This window comes from Perissodus microlepis, chromosome 14 (genome assembly GCF_051167445.1).
Source record: "Perissodus microlepis isolate ML-2025 ecotype Zambia chromosome 14, ASM5116744v1, whole genome shotgun sequence".
Lineage (NCBI taxonomy): Eukaryota > Metazoa > Chordata > Actinopteri > Cichliformes > Cichlidae > Perissodus > Perissodus microlepis.
The window spans coordinates 20,728,928-20,744,270 of NC_140474.1; the positions used below are offsets into that span (position 1 = coordinate 20,728,928).

General features: G+C 39.9%; 1 protein-coding gene across 2 annotated transcripts in view; it reads right to left on the bottom strand.

The window, feature by feature from the left end:
* The window catches only part of fchsd2 (FCH and double SH3 domains 2), a 67,988-nt gene that overhangs the window by 34,651 nt on the left and 17,994 nt on the right, over positions 1–15,343 (bottom strand). For both annotated transcript variants that reach the window (XM_084951524.1, XM_084951523.1), the window contains exons 4-8: positions 5,294–5,373; positions 4,710–4,854; positions 4,435–4,568; positions 1,546–1,600; positions 1,297–1,425 (exon numbers count right to left, since the gene is read on the bottom strand). In XM_084951524.1, coding sequence (XP_084807650.1) covers positions 1,297–1,425; positions 1,546–1,600; positions 4,435–4,568; positions 4,710–4,854; positions 5,294–5,373 — 543 coding nt within the window. The remainder of the gene's footprint in view (positions 1–1,296; positions 1,426–1,545; positions 1,601–4,434; positions 4,569–4,709; positions 4,855–5,293; positions 5,374–15,343) is intronic.

Below are 15,343 nucleotides of genomic sequence, written 5' to 3' on the forward strand. Positions count from 1 at the left end.
AAGCTTTAGTGAACAGTAGAGAATAGACCAATTGAAGTGTCAGATGCATCTCTCAGGTCCTGTGTTTGGATTTTTCACATTTCTTTAAGAAATAACTTTCAGATACTGTTCATCTGCTATAGGCAGTTTTTACACACCATGCTGAGATATGCCAAGTTTTCATCTAATAGATCTCTGGAAATCACTTGTTAGAGCAAAAATGCTCTAACGTGTCTGTGTTATCTTTGGCATTTTTAATAGATTCAACACAAGAAACTGAAACAAATTATGTTTTGTGACATACTACTAGTAACAAATTGCTTAAAAAATGTAAAAATTGGTTTCTTTTCATCCCTCGAGTGCTGTTTTATGCTTGAATGTTTCATGAAAATGGTCAAGTAAAAGTAATGGACTGAAAATTTGTGAAAAAGCAGCCAGAGAAACTTTAAAAAAAGACCTTCAGACATCCTGGAGAACTATTGCTCGAGAACACTTTAAAAATTCCAAGAAATTCTGGCTCGTTGGAAGCAAAATATAAGGAAACATATGATGTTTCGAGACTTTTACTTTATGTGTTGTATCTGTGAGCATGTTAGCCCATGTTTGTACAACAGAGTAGCTAGGCTGTAAGTGAATTACAGACTGGGATTTTTGTGTGTGTATTTTCATACAGATCATAATTAAAGGAGTATCACAACTGAAACAGCTCAGCAAGATAATATTGTGTCTAATTAAGACTGGGCTTAACCACCTTTTGTATTCAATCATCTTAGCAGTTTAAAATAAAAGACCAAAGACAAAAGAATGTCTTTTTTGATATTCCATCAGCTGAAAATGATAATTTCCTGCCCACCGATGATTTGGTTTAAGTTGACATTAGCATGGCTCACTTTTCTTCACATAAGCCCCTTTCAAATCGTAAATCCGCACAACGCTGCGACTTTCTTTGAAGACTCAAAACTGTGAAATCAACACTTTTTCGTGTGTGATATTTCCCTACCAGCTATTTCACTGACAGTGAATGGGAGTCTGACTTTGTGGACTCATGAAAGGAACACATTTTCCCAAAACGGAACTTAAATTCAAAGCTCCCCAATTTATATTCTGAAACCAGAAAAATGCTTCCTCATTCCCATCCAAAAAAAAAAAAAATCCCTCCGGATATTATCCAAGGGAGGCTCTTAAGTCAGTACTTGATCTAGTAAAGCAAAATATTGCAACAGCATTAAAATCTCGAGTCTTTAATGTTGGCTTTGTGTTTTCACTTTCACACCACTTACCTCATTCATTTCCTTTCTTTCATCTTTCTATATTTACCTGTATGCAGTGCAGCAGATCTGTATGGTAGTAGCGATCGTGGTGAGCATTGGCAGCAGCTAGCGTTAGCAAGTAGTCATTCCTGGCCTGTGTCGCCTTTGAGTTACAGTCACTTCTTTTTGCTTTCAACTTCAAAAAACAAACAGAAAAAATGTGTATAGTGTTACTACTTGTTTTTAAATAATTGTTCAAAGTAATACATCTGAAAGCCCTGCCTAAACAAGCCGCTGTTATGTTTCAGGTTCTTACCTTTACACTTGCTTTCTGTAAACTAATTCTTGACTGAAAAAGACCCAGTTTAGACCTGAAAAAGACAAAAAACAAAACAATAATAAGTATCTAATTTTATTTAATTTTTTTTAAACAGTGTAAACTTTTTGTGTATTCACATTTTTAAATTTAACATGTCAAGTAAAAGACGACAGAAGGGAAGATCCAAGGATTTCTACCACATCTCCATCCTCTAATTCGGACCAGACTTTATAGACCAATCCTGGCCTGAGCAGAGGGAGACTTGACAGTGATGAATGAGAGCCTGATCCAGACACTCATTTGTATCAATGACAGAGAGAGCCTGTCTCCTCCCGGCATGTGTATCCGTGCGCATGAGCACAAAAACATTAAAAAAAGCATGTTTATTTCGATTAAATCTAACACTCGCCGATGCAAATGCTTCAGTGTGTAATTTTCTCTGCCAGTTCCCCACGTGAGAGTACCTGTAAAATGCTTCTACTTAAGCCCTACTTTACACCCCGAGTGCTGTTAAAAATAACATTCACACCAATTTCTTCCTGTGTGTTCCTTGTGCCTCACCATTTTTATCCTCTCAAACACACACACATGTGCATACTCTCCAATAATGGCACACAGGCGATACAGTTATTTCCGTCGCTGCTACTTTCTACTGAGCGATAGAGAACAGAAAAGAGTAGATTGGCCAATCGATGTGAGCGCAAACCAAGGGTTGAGAATTCAATGAAGTGAAAATGTCACCATAGCTACTGCTACCAAGGGATGGGAGGAAAACAACACTCATCAGCTCCAGATCAAACTCTGGAACTAATTGTGAGACTGCAAAGCTTCAAGATTTGAATTCTTAGAGCAGAAACAGGTCAGGTGGCTGTTCAATCAGAAAGCCTCTTAAACTTGGAAGGTAATAAAAAAGTAAAGGACAGACACCAGGGTCACAGGAAAAAAAGTGCTTTCAATCAACATCAACATTACTCTCTATATATCTGCTGGAGTTATGCTTCAAATTAATTAATAATATCAAATTAGCATCATTTAGATGTGGTTAACTGATTCATCAAAACTAAAGTCAGTCAGTCAATGCTTCCACACTATTCTTTACTGTTCCTCTCTTGTTGTTTTCATGTCTTTTCATCTGTATTTTTTCTCTCTCTTTCAAACACCTGTGTATGTTTATGACTGATTGCTTCTTTCATCCTCGATGACAATGTTTTTCCCTTTCTTTATCTCTCTCCAAACAGAAACACACACATTCTCCTTATGAGGTTAACCAGCTTCACTCTCTTGATTGCATTCTCCCTCACCATGGAGACCATCTGTTTAGTCACACCATTTTTATATATTTACCAAGAAGTGTGGTAAATTAAAGAAAAATCCAACATAAAGTTTCTAAGTAAGACAAGTGTAGGGAGACAGGATTTACCACCAGTAGACTTCGGGTGTGACTTGATATTTAGGAGGACTCTTCTTTCATTTTGGTGTTGTGATACACGGTTGTGTAAAGCGCTCTCTTGAGCTTTATTCACACAGGCCTAAACATCATTCAGTGACCCACAGGCAGTAAATAGGTGAAATGGGTCTCAAAGAGGTGCTACACCGAAAACCTTGCAATGTCTTTCGTTGCTATCAGTTTGCTGCAGTCACCTGTAGGTTGCACAGAAATGAACTAAAGCTAAAAAGTGTGGCACAATCTACGCTATATTGCTAAAAGTATTCCCTCACTCACCCAAATCAATGAATTCAGGTGTTCCACTTACTTCCATGGCCACAGGTGTATAATATCAAGCCTCTAGGCATGCAGACTGCTTCTACTAATATTTGTGAACGAATGAGTCGCTCTCAAGAGCTCAGTGAATTACAGAGTGGTACCGTGATAGGACACAACCTGTGCAGTAAGCCTAGCACTGAAATTTCCTCACTACTACATATTCCACAGTAAACTGTTAGTGGTATTATAACAAAGTGAAAGCGACTGGAAATGACAGCAACTGAGCCATGAAGTGATGAACCCTTCCTGTTCCAACATGACTGCGCACCAGTGCACAAAGCAAGGTCCATAAAGACATGGATGAGTGAGTTTGGTGTGGAAGAACTTGAATGGCCTGCACAGAGTCCTCATCTCAACCCGCCAGAACAATTTTAGGATGAATTATGAGTGGAGACTGTGGGCCGGCCCGTCTCATCCAACATCAGTTTCTGACCTCATAAATGTGCTTCTGGAAGATTGGTCAAAGGTTCCCATAAACACACTCTTAATCCTTGTGGAAAGCCTTCCCAGAAGAACTGAAGCTGTTATAGATGCAAATGGTGGGCTGACATCATATTAAACCCTATGGGTTAAGAATGGGATGTCACTCAAGTTCATATGCATATGAAGGCAGAGGAGTGAATACTTTTGGCAATATAGTGTATGAATGTTTTCTTTGTATAATTGTCTTTACCTTACAATATAAAGCACCTTGAGGCAACTGTTGCTGTGATTTGGTGCTAGATAAATACAATTGAATTGAACTGAATGGTAACCATCAAAGTAATAGTTGGTTGAAATCTGTTGGTTACATCAATAAGATGAATTGACAAATCAGTGTCTTCAATACAAACAAAACACAACCCTCAAGCAATCAAAGCAATCACAAAGAGGTTTTTGGTGCAGCATCCTCTTTGCAACCGATTTCATCTAAATCTGGTAACTGCACCGCTCAAAATCAAAGACAATAAAAAATTAGAACAGCTTTGTATTGATTTGCAAGTGGACCCAACTCGTGCCAGGCAAATATGTGCCCTCCACAGCATAACAGGGACACCAGATCCACTCACTAAAACTGACTTGGCAACTACCTGAAAAGCCCTACACACACACACACGTGCACAGTGTTGCAGCAGACTTACTTCGCCTCGATGTCGGCCTTCTCTCGTATAGCGTGGGCAACCTGCTCGCAGTCGTAGTATTTTTTCTTAGCTTTGGCCAACTCCTTCACTGACTCCTGCAACTCTGCTTGAATGCCGCTCAGCTGATCTATTGTCTGTGAAAAGGGAAAAAGACAACAGGCATATGTTTTAAGAACAAGCAGAACAACATGAAGTTAACTCTGAGCAAGCACATTGGAAAGATGCAGCAGCAACAGAGAACAAATACTGCTTCAGGAAAAAAATGACCAACTCACCTTTTTAAGCTGCTGCTCCTTGTACAGTCTAACAGTCTTAGCGGGCTCTGATACTTGACTCTTGTAATTGTCGCATACATTGAGCCTGGACTGGCTCACCTGGACTGTACCTTCTAAATAGGACCTCCACACTGCATACACATTCCTAGTAGGAGAGAAAAAGCACTGAGTGCTGGAAAGTTTCTGCAGCTGGATTATTTAATTAATCCAATATCCATTTGCTTGGATACTGGACACGTTTTTTAAAATGTGGGTTTTAAAAAAACTGTGTGAGCAGGGAACCACAAGGGGAGAAAATTTGTGTCGCGATGCATTATTTCTGTTTGTCACACTAACTTAGATCCAACTTCAAGTCTTCTATTTCAGTGCCTCTGTTACAGTAAATAATGACTCATAACTGTGCTGTAGACCATGACGATTTTTTTCTAAAATATTGACTCCAGCACAGTATAATTTCAGCCTTCATGTGAACACTGCAGCTGAAATAAATTTGTAGATGATGCAAGAAGACAAAGTAGCATCCAGCTCCTAATTTTATGTAATATGTGCATTTTTCTGTGTCATATGCACACACACAAACCTACCTATAGTCTGTTCTCTGGTCATCAGGGTTGATTCCAGGCCAGTCTCTCTTTAGGTACTGACTCGCTAACTTCTGCAGAGCCTGAAAGCACAAGAGCACAAAAATGAGGAGCTGGAAACAATTAAGGACCATCTAGCTCCTATTGTCTGATTAATGAATCCCTGCCAAATCCCCGGAGAAGATGCTCTTGATGTTATAGGAAACATGCAGACTGTTAGAATAAAATGAATTACAATCGGAGCAAGTTTGTGAACTGCACTGAGTCAGCTCACTTGCATCCAGTCATTCAGATGAGAGAAACAGTGTCTAATGTTTGGAATTCATAGCGAATAAAATACATTCCAATCTGCAACTTGACAGAAAATGTATTCACTGTTATCATTATGCAAGAAAAAGGAACGTATGGTGAAGATGGGCGGTTGGATTTTTATTTCTGTACAGTGGATGTTTTACAGTTTATTTTGGGTATCAGTGCACAAAACAATAGACTGGCTTTGTGTCAGTAAATCCGAGTCAGTTCCCGAGAAACCTGAGGGCTACAAGAATGGGTAACCTACATCTTCCAGACTGGGTCACTGTGTCAGTAACAGTGACTCACAAACGCTCTGTCCTCGTGTCCCTGTGTTTACGTTCGTAGGGATGGGTAGCCTTAATAAAAGAATCCCTACTAAAATACAGTCAAGACAGTTTGAGTTTCAAGGGAAATACTCCAATCCTCAAAGCCACCTTCTTCCCTTTATCTTTTTTATCAAGCTTCCAGATCTGCATGTAAATCTGATATCATTCCTCTTTACAAATCTCCTCCTTGTTATCCTAAATCACCAACACTTCCCTCTCTCTCCATGCTTCACCCTTCATCACTTACATTATGATTCTCAAAAGGCCTATTTTTAAATCTAACTATTGCCCCCCCCCCCACAATCCCCTTACACCCAATTACATTTACACATATACACATCCCTTCTGTGCTCTTTTTTTCTAATACCATGCTATTGAGCTCTCTTTTACTTTTGTCTCTCCCATTATAACATACTCAACAGAATTACCCTGTATCTCTCTTTCTCATCTTGCTTTTTTTTCACCTTTCACAGATGGTGACTGAGGCCATCAAAGAACAGTTCTTTCTCTAGTTCCCTGGACCAGATATTTGTTTCCCTCCAGCTGACACACAAGCTTGTGTCCTGGGGGAGACTGTGGCCTAGTGACCCCTGGCATCCACTGTCTAAAAACCTCATAAAGAAAGGGAGAATAACTCTTTTATGAAGAAAAAAAGAAAAAAACAGCATTATCTCCTAAATGTCTCAACTGGAGTGAACTAAGCATGTTTTGTAGTATTTTACATGACGTGCAGTGAGTAGATTAATAAAGAGAGTCCAGGTTTAGTTTTATTATCTATTTGTGCCTTTATTTTGCACAAATAAAGGAAGGATAAAGAAACAGCAAAAGCAAAATAAACAAATGGGCAAGATTACTGGCATCAGCAACCTTGTGTCATGAACACATAAAGATCAAGAACAGTCATCCTCGCTCTCTTTTTCTCACTCTTACCAACAGGCTGGAGTGGATCTGGATGGCACTTTTACTTTGAAGCCAACATTCTCCATTTCTGGTTTGTGTTGTACTTTTCACAGTTTCACTGTGGCAAGTAGTTTGCAAGTATTTGCAGATAAGTCAACACCTTCATGCAAACTATGGGCAACCTCGGGAATCTGCTAACTACTAATTGCAATTAGGTTTTCGGTTCAGCAACAGATTTCACACTAGTGACGGCAAGCTCCAGAAACCACTCCCCAACTGGTTACCAGGAAGTCACTTACCAGTCTCTAGGCCTTCGTGGTTAAGGCTTTAGCAATTGATTTCACACCGACGATTACCAGAACCCTTCACAGCTGGTCAGGTAATATTCATTTTCACATAGCAACCGGTGGTCACCGACTGCTGCCTGAGGCCTCAAAGAAATCCCTCTGAACGCTAAACTGCTCAAACAGTCTGATTAGACACTCATCTGCAGAACTTTCCAATACCAACAAACTAACACTCACGCCCACTTCACATGAGGATTATCCATCTGTCCAGCGCAGTGAAGACAGGCTGCGTTTGAACCTCTCTTCCTTTTTCATTCTTGTTACAACTCCACATCTCTTGTTACAGTATCACATCTCTCTGCTACTGCAGCTAGCTCTTAATCCACTCCACACTGAGGCCACCCATATGGAAAAGTAACAGAGAGAAACATTGTACTACCAGATGGGATTCTAAATATTTTTTTTAATTGTTTGTATTTCTTTTCCATATGTGCATTCATAACAACTTTAAGAGCTCCTGATTTCTGACTTGATCTGTGGTCTGTTCCTAGTGAAGAAATTCTTTGCACTGCACTGTAACAGCTAGGAGATAGAGGATGTTATACCATAGAACCCTCAATAAAGCTATTAAACTACATTCTGACCTCCAGCTGTCTTCAGAATGAAGACAACCCATCACTTAGGTAAGAACAGGACATTCTTACATTCAATATGAACCTGTGGGCAAATTCACACTTAAACAAATCTGAACTTACCATTTATTTAAAGGTGAGAGTGCCTTTGAAAGCAAGCCAAAACATAAAGTTGCAGGAGTAGCCATTTCACTATTAGACATTGACCACCTGCACGTCCTTGCTCCAAACCTTTTTTTATGCCAGCACATAACTTGGAGCCTCTTAGATCAGCCTACAGAGCTGTTATCAGAGTAAGAGCAATGACTGAATGGTGAGAAGGACACTGACTGACTGATATGTGAAAGCTTACCTAAGGTGCTCTTGGCCTATTAGGAGGATGCTCTTCAGTTACTCCTGGCTCATCTTTTTATTCCAACTGCTCTTGCTACAGCCTCTCTTCCCCCCTTCCTCTCTATTTTAATGCAGTATGCTTTGTTCCTTTCCATTTTTTTCTCATTCTCTCTCTCTCACTCTCTCCAGCTTCCTTCTATTCATTTTCTACAGGACATCTCATCCCTCCATCCTCCTTTCTCTGCTGTCATCACCTGACAACCACCTGAACAGCATGTTGCCATAGCAACTCCTCTGCCCTCCCTGTGTGGTCTTGGTAAGGTAGAAATGCTCCCTTTAGTAGTGTGTCTTTATGTGTGTGTATGTCACATTCACACACACACACACACACACACACACACACACACACACACACACACACACACACACATATCCTGTTTTTGTGATCAGAGTGGCAAAACAGGGTACCCAGACTGGAGGATATCCTGTGTGTGTATATGTGTGTGTGTGTGTGTGTGTGTGTGTGTGTGTGTGTTAGAGAGAGAGTAACAAATCGTTGACAGACAAAGGAAAATTGAAGGAAGAAGGAGAAAGGCTAAGTTCTGCGTATTTTAGGCATATGAGCTAGTAGGCTTCGCTAAACATCCAGTAATTACACTTGTTATTATAAACATGTGACTTTGCACACCACTTTTGAAGTCATTACCGCATGTAGGGCATGTGAAAAGGTGAAGGACTCACCCAACTGGACATTAAACTGTATTTAACCAGCCAGCTCGTGTGATGTTCAGGTGCAGCGTTTTGTGCCAGTGTGAGAAAAGAGCAAATAACAGCCACAGCTAGCGAGAGGTCGCCCTGCGATACGTATCCTGAAAGCTCTACTCATCCAGCACCTAAATCAAACATAGCTCTTCCAGTACCCAGAATGCAGCTGACGCATCACCTGCCGTGGGCTACACAGAACTACCACACAGGCTGTATTGTTAGGGTCAGATTATTTACAACTGTTTGAAATTTTGACAGTCCCTGTGTTACTTTGACAAGAAGTAAGACAATACACCAATAGCCTTGCAGGACAGATCAATTATTTTTGATAAGTGTGTTTTGAGAACACTCCTGTTTTTAGAGCTGCAGACTAGTGCTGTGCTATATTTATTTACTTAGTATCGATCTGATACCAAGTAAATACTGTACAAGTATTGCTGAGTTTAAACTCTGCATGAGTTTGTAAATCACAGCTTAAAACATGAGGCTTTGAATGCAAACACATAAGAATTAGCATATTTCAATATGTTTGGGCTAGTAATCATTTTATTAAACAATGCACATCCTGTTACATCTCTCTCTCATCTCTAGAGAAAAATGATATCATGGTGATAACTGGTCTTTTTTTCTTCCTCAATCCCATTATCTTTATCACTCAATAGCTCTTGTGGTGAATGACTGATTGTTAAAGTTTTATTTGGCAGAGTGTCTGGAAATCAGATGAATATGAGCTCTGAGTCAGAGTAAAATGAGGATGTTAAAATGATTCCATATGCTGCAAAAACAAGCATCAAAAACTAGCTTTTTATAATGTTGGTCTAATAATAATGCTAGCAGGTAGCATGCACCCCATACTCTGACATATTTAGCTGACTCATAATAGCGTGAATCCCCCACGAACCACCGCACTCTCCCTCCCAACAATGTCCAGAGTGGCTGTGTGAAAGAGGTACTGATTACAGGACAAAGTGTGATGACACAACCGTTACTCACTGGTAGGAATGATGGCTGTACTTTATCTGAAATATTCACGGTCGCACCCAAAATTTGTCCGGAGGGCTTTAAACTCTCAGAAATAACTCATGATTACACTTGAGCGACTGCGGAAAGAGGAAGTGATGTCACCCAGTAAGAGCAGATGTTAAAGTTATAATCTATAAGTGACTACCAGTTTCTATGCTTCACTCATCCCTTCACAGTTTCTTTGTTTAGTTTATTACTCTTCTGTCGGCTGCAGTCTTGCTAAACACAATCACCTTGATACTTCTGCCCGGTGTTTACTCCCTCTGTTCCACTCACTTGTTTTCTCCTGTCTGCGTCTCTCTCACGTTTGCCCATTCTCTAGCTGCCTTCTCTCCCTCTGTCTCTATCTGATTTCTGCCTGTCTTTGCATCTCTGCCTTTTCAGCCCGCCCTCACTTTCTTAACTACTTCCAAGAACAATATACTTGATTTCCTCTCTCGTCTCATCCAGTCTTCACTCATCTGCCCCCGAAGCTCTCTGTTTCTTGTTTATGTGTGTGCAGGGCTAGCTACAGTAAAGTAAGGGAACAGTGAGTGGAGGCTAAATTGAATAGAAGCACCATACAGGACAGTGTAAGAATGTGAGAGAACAGGGAGATAAAAGAGAAGCTGTCACTTTCTTTATCGCAGTCTCTCCTTTTTCCTTAGACTTCTATTAACCTTGAAATCAATGCAAATGAAATAGTATAACAATATCTAATATCAGACACATTAGAGATAAATGCATGATTAACAAGACAGCTACAGTATAATGGATGTGTGCATGAGATCCTGTTACATACAGTTTGAAGACAGTGTGAGAGCACTATATAGAGGTGAAACAGTGAAGAAGGAAAAAGAAAAAAGGTGGAAAATAAAAAGCACTAGTTTCAGTATATTTACAATATTCAGATCTGATGTTTACACTGAATCTGGTTCTGCTGCAGGTTTCTTCCTGTTAAAAGGGAGGTTTTCTTTCCCACTGTCGCCAAAGTGCTTGCTCATAGGGGGTCATCTGATTATTAGGGTTTTTCTCTGTAGGGTTTTTATCTTACAATATAAAGTGCCTTGAGGCGACTGTTGTTGTGATTTGACGCTGTATAAATAAAACTGAATTGAACCTAAGAACTCATGTATGCTTTTTAATTTTTATTTATTTTTAATTATTTATTTTTTGTCAGAGAACACAACATAAATCAATAATAACCAATAACATTAATGCTGATTTAGCACAAGTAACAGTAAAGCACAGCAGATACAGAGCAGCACAGAAGGCATGCCTTTTTGGGCAGTACAGTGAAGTATGACCCCAGCCTAAAACTATTCCAGTAATGCTGATCGTGGGAGGGAGAATAAGGAACAAACAGCTAACCCTTACATGCTAACCCGCACACTCAGAAAACATGGAGCTTTTGATGGACAGCTGGTAATTGTGGCTGACTCCTGCGCAGAGGGCGGGTGGATGTCTGGTTTGACACAATGAAAGGACAAAGGTTAAATTTTCACTTTCCTTCTCGCTCTGTTGTCCTCCTACATCTCCCAGCTCTCAAACTTTTTTCTTTAGCTGTTCTGTTAAGGGGTCATGTCCGTTATTCCTCTGCCTCACTGAAGGCTGATTGGCTTTATTTTCCTGACTCACCACCAGGGGTCAGCTACCTGAGTGTCTGGCAGAGAGACAGACGGAGCCAAACCTTACGTGCTAGTAAAATCCTATTGTGAGAGGAAAAAAGGGGGTGGGTGTGTGGGGTGGGGGGTGTCCTGTTTGCTTATTTGATCTTGAAACAACATCTATTTGCCATTCATCATACATTTATATAAAAAAAAGAAAAAGAAAAAAGAAACACTACACTCCGACATTCCTCCACAAACACACACCTACAATTAGGAGGGAATCTATTGTCCTACTAAGTCAGGGGGCTGTTGCTAGGCAACCTCTATTTCTAAGGTGAAAAAGACAGCGCTGAGGGAGAATAGTGAGAGACAGGGAAAGCTAGATAGAGGGAGGGATGTAATGAGCGTCTGAAAGTAGGAGGAGGAGGGGTTGACCACAGGAAACGCTCACTTAATCATTCAAACCGCATGCAAATAAAGACACTCATCCTCTAACACACACAAACAAGCACTTTCCTCTTTTCCTTCTCTCTCCTGCCATCCTCAATCCATGTATATGCATGGTGAGGATACTGGTGCTGCAAAACAAGGGTTGGTTGTATGGACAGCTGCGAGGAGGCGTATCTGTATGTTAATATGTGCTTAAGAGCAAGCCGGGTTATGTACTAGAATGGTTTTTAATAAGCTCCGGGAGGATTTTTTTTTTTTTTAGCTGAGAACATTTCTCAGTGACTGTATGGATGTGTGTGTAAATGTCATGGGAGCTTATGCAGAGCAACATCAAATACAATGGAAATCAGACAGTCTCACAGTCTTGGCTGGAAGCGCTGCTTGGCTTCTTCTTAGACACAACTTAACTAACGCTCAGTATCACAAGTATGCTGACTCAGCCTTCTACTGGGAATTGTATTTTGGTTTTTTCATGTGTCCCAACAAATCAGCAGTACTCTACAAAGTGGCTGTCTCGTGGATGAAAATAATTTCATGGTATGTAAGCAGCTCAGCCATGTTTAAAATGACAGTGGTGTGAAAAAAGCAGCTCTGGAGTGTTTCAGTATTACTACTACTGTCAGAAGTTGAGGTAATGCACCTATCAGCTGTTTGCAGGCCACAATTAAGGTACAAAAATAGAAGAAGAAAGCCTCACTGACTACCAGATGTTGGTAAAATGTGTTGTGACGTGAACAGGAGAAAAATGCTGAGCCAAAAACTACTACAGTTGTACAAAAGTCCTGTGTGGAACACAAGAATGAAAATGAGGACCAATGCAAACTCTCCTGCACCTAACCACTGTTATGTGAGAGTGGTTGCGGGAGGGTGGGATCATCAAAGAATGATTCCCAGTAAATCTGAATGGTGCTTTTGCTTAAAATGTCTATTCCTTCACAATGAGAATCAATCTCAATGCCGCACCTAATAGTACCTTTAAATAGCACTTCAAAATGTGCCAGGTTTCTTATAAAATTGTCTGTTATAATCAAACTATTCATCAAGTGTTACTGAATGAGTACTTTAGTCAAACTGGCTTCAGTAAGAAAAAGAGCTTTGAAAAGACATTTGTGTATAATCTAAAAGACCGGGCATGTCTCAGTTTGGATAAAGGAGTTCTCATATTGAAAGCCAACCTATTAAAGAAGGCAATTGAAGCCATTTTCATGAACAGAGGTGCAAGTGAGACAGCAAATCACCATCAGATTGGACTTCAGGGGGTCTTTAAACTGCCAGTTTTATAGTACAAAGCACTCTGTGACGGGTGACTGCACCCATGTGAGAATCATGCAAACAACTGCTTTCGGTGAATTCACTGCAAGCTGCAAGTGGAGATCACGTATGTTACTGAGTGGATGCCATGCTTAATTACGTGTAGCAACCTTTTTCCGTCTTATAAGAACTGCAGCTTTTTATCAAACAGGAAACAGAAGAGAAAGAATATACAAAAGAAACAGGGGGAATAAACAGCGACACACTTGCCAATAACTACACAGGAACAAGGGAAGTGAAACCAAATGTGGCCCGCAGCACATGTGTGAGCTTTTAATCATCTGAACAATGAATCAAAAAGAAATCTGAAAGGCTCACTTTGGAAAGCTCTTAAGCAGGCTGCCAATGCAGTATGTATGTCCTTTCACTTCTTTTTATATTCTTTTGGGGGGTTTTTTACTGGGAAATCTAATAAGTATAAATCTATAGTTTTCACTAGCACAGACCCTCTGCAAACAGTGGCATAGATGACTGTCATTTACTTAAGGTTAGTAAATGCTTATTAGAGTATTAATTAAACTACAATATATAATATATTAAATTACATTTTATTATCTCAATTTATTAGAGCTAAAGCCCTGGACGAAAATTAAATTACACATGCAAGGCCTCAACACAGACAGCACAGTACTTCTACTACCAAAGAGGTCAAAATTAGAAAATCAAGGTGCAACTGAAGTGAGAGCAAGATAAAAGATTGAAGTAACAATAATTCCTGACAAAGCTGTCACTCATCCACTCCGTCAGCTGGTTGAGGTGCAATATTTGACTCACAGCCCTGGGACTGCGTTATTATTACTAATGACGTTTTTATGTGCTCAGATAAATGGGACTATTTTAGTTCTGCTCAACTGATCTGCAGCCTTTAACTCCACACATCGTGCCTTTCTAGTTGACATATTATTGAAAAGGATTTCGTCACGCTTATCTGAGAGACACTTCAGAATCCATAACAATAACTAAAAGTCTTCATCAGCTCCTCTGTTCTGCGGGATCCCTCAAAGCTCAATCCTTGGACCAATTATGTTTTCACTGCTATTAGTGATTGGATGTCTTCAAAATTCCTCTGTCCTAGTAAAACTGAGGCTCTTGTGTTCCAGTTCTGCTTCTCTATGGAGACTGTTCTTTACTTTAGCCCTCTCATTAGCAACATCACATCATATGATCAGAGACTTGGTGTTATTTTTCTCCATCTTTGGGCTTACAGTCTTGTTTCTTTTATCTAACAAACATCTTGCCCTTATTTCCATCCAGTGAAACTTGGAATTCATTTTTAAATTATTAGTTACATATAAAGCCCTACATTGTAAGTCTCCTGCATATACAGCAACAATGCTGACACCTTATTCCACCAGTCAGCCTGGCTGGTCTCTAGAGACTGCTCCCTGCTCCTATTTTAAATCTAGAGGCTTCTGTAGCACCTACACTTTGGAACAGCCTTCCCCAGCCCATCAGTTTTGGCTGAATCAGTGGTTTGCTTTAAACTTAGAATGATAGAATGAATTTCTTTCTTCCCCCCTTTCTCACCGTCTCTTCTCCCCGTTGGTTTTCTTTCTCTCCCTCTCTTTCTTTCATTCTTTCTCCCTGTCCTATCCCCCAGTCATGTCTGTCCCGTTTGTAGCAACCGAAAATAAACTAAATTCATAATTATAATAAAGGTCAATCAAATGGACCAATATGGCAAGGCCATGATGATCCACTTGGTAAAATAAATCCGCTTGGCATCTTTCTTGGCCTGAAGACAACAATTCTGATGGCTAAAGATCCAAACGGGACACAAAAAAAGAAAGCAAAAAAAAAATGATAGAATGATTTTGGGTTTCTGTACAAACCAAAATTTTGTATGGAAATATGTAAATAACAAACTACTGTAAGACCGTAAACTTGTATGTACCTTATTCTGGGATACATACACTTATATGTTTTAAAGTGGTGCAATTAAAACCTCCCGGCTTTTACTCTGGTTGCTACCAAGCTGCACCAGTTGTGAGCTGTAGCAGGGAAACGCTCTGGGATTCTGCTTTGTCGGACTTCTTTCAAGTTTCAAGTGGACACTTTCCATTTTCTAAAGGTGATTTTGAGAATCTGCGAGCAATCAAAGCAATCACAAGCTGTTTTTTGGTGTAGCACCCCCTTTGTGATC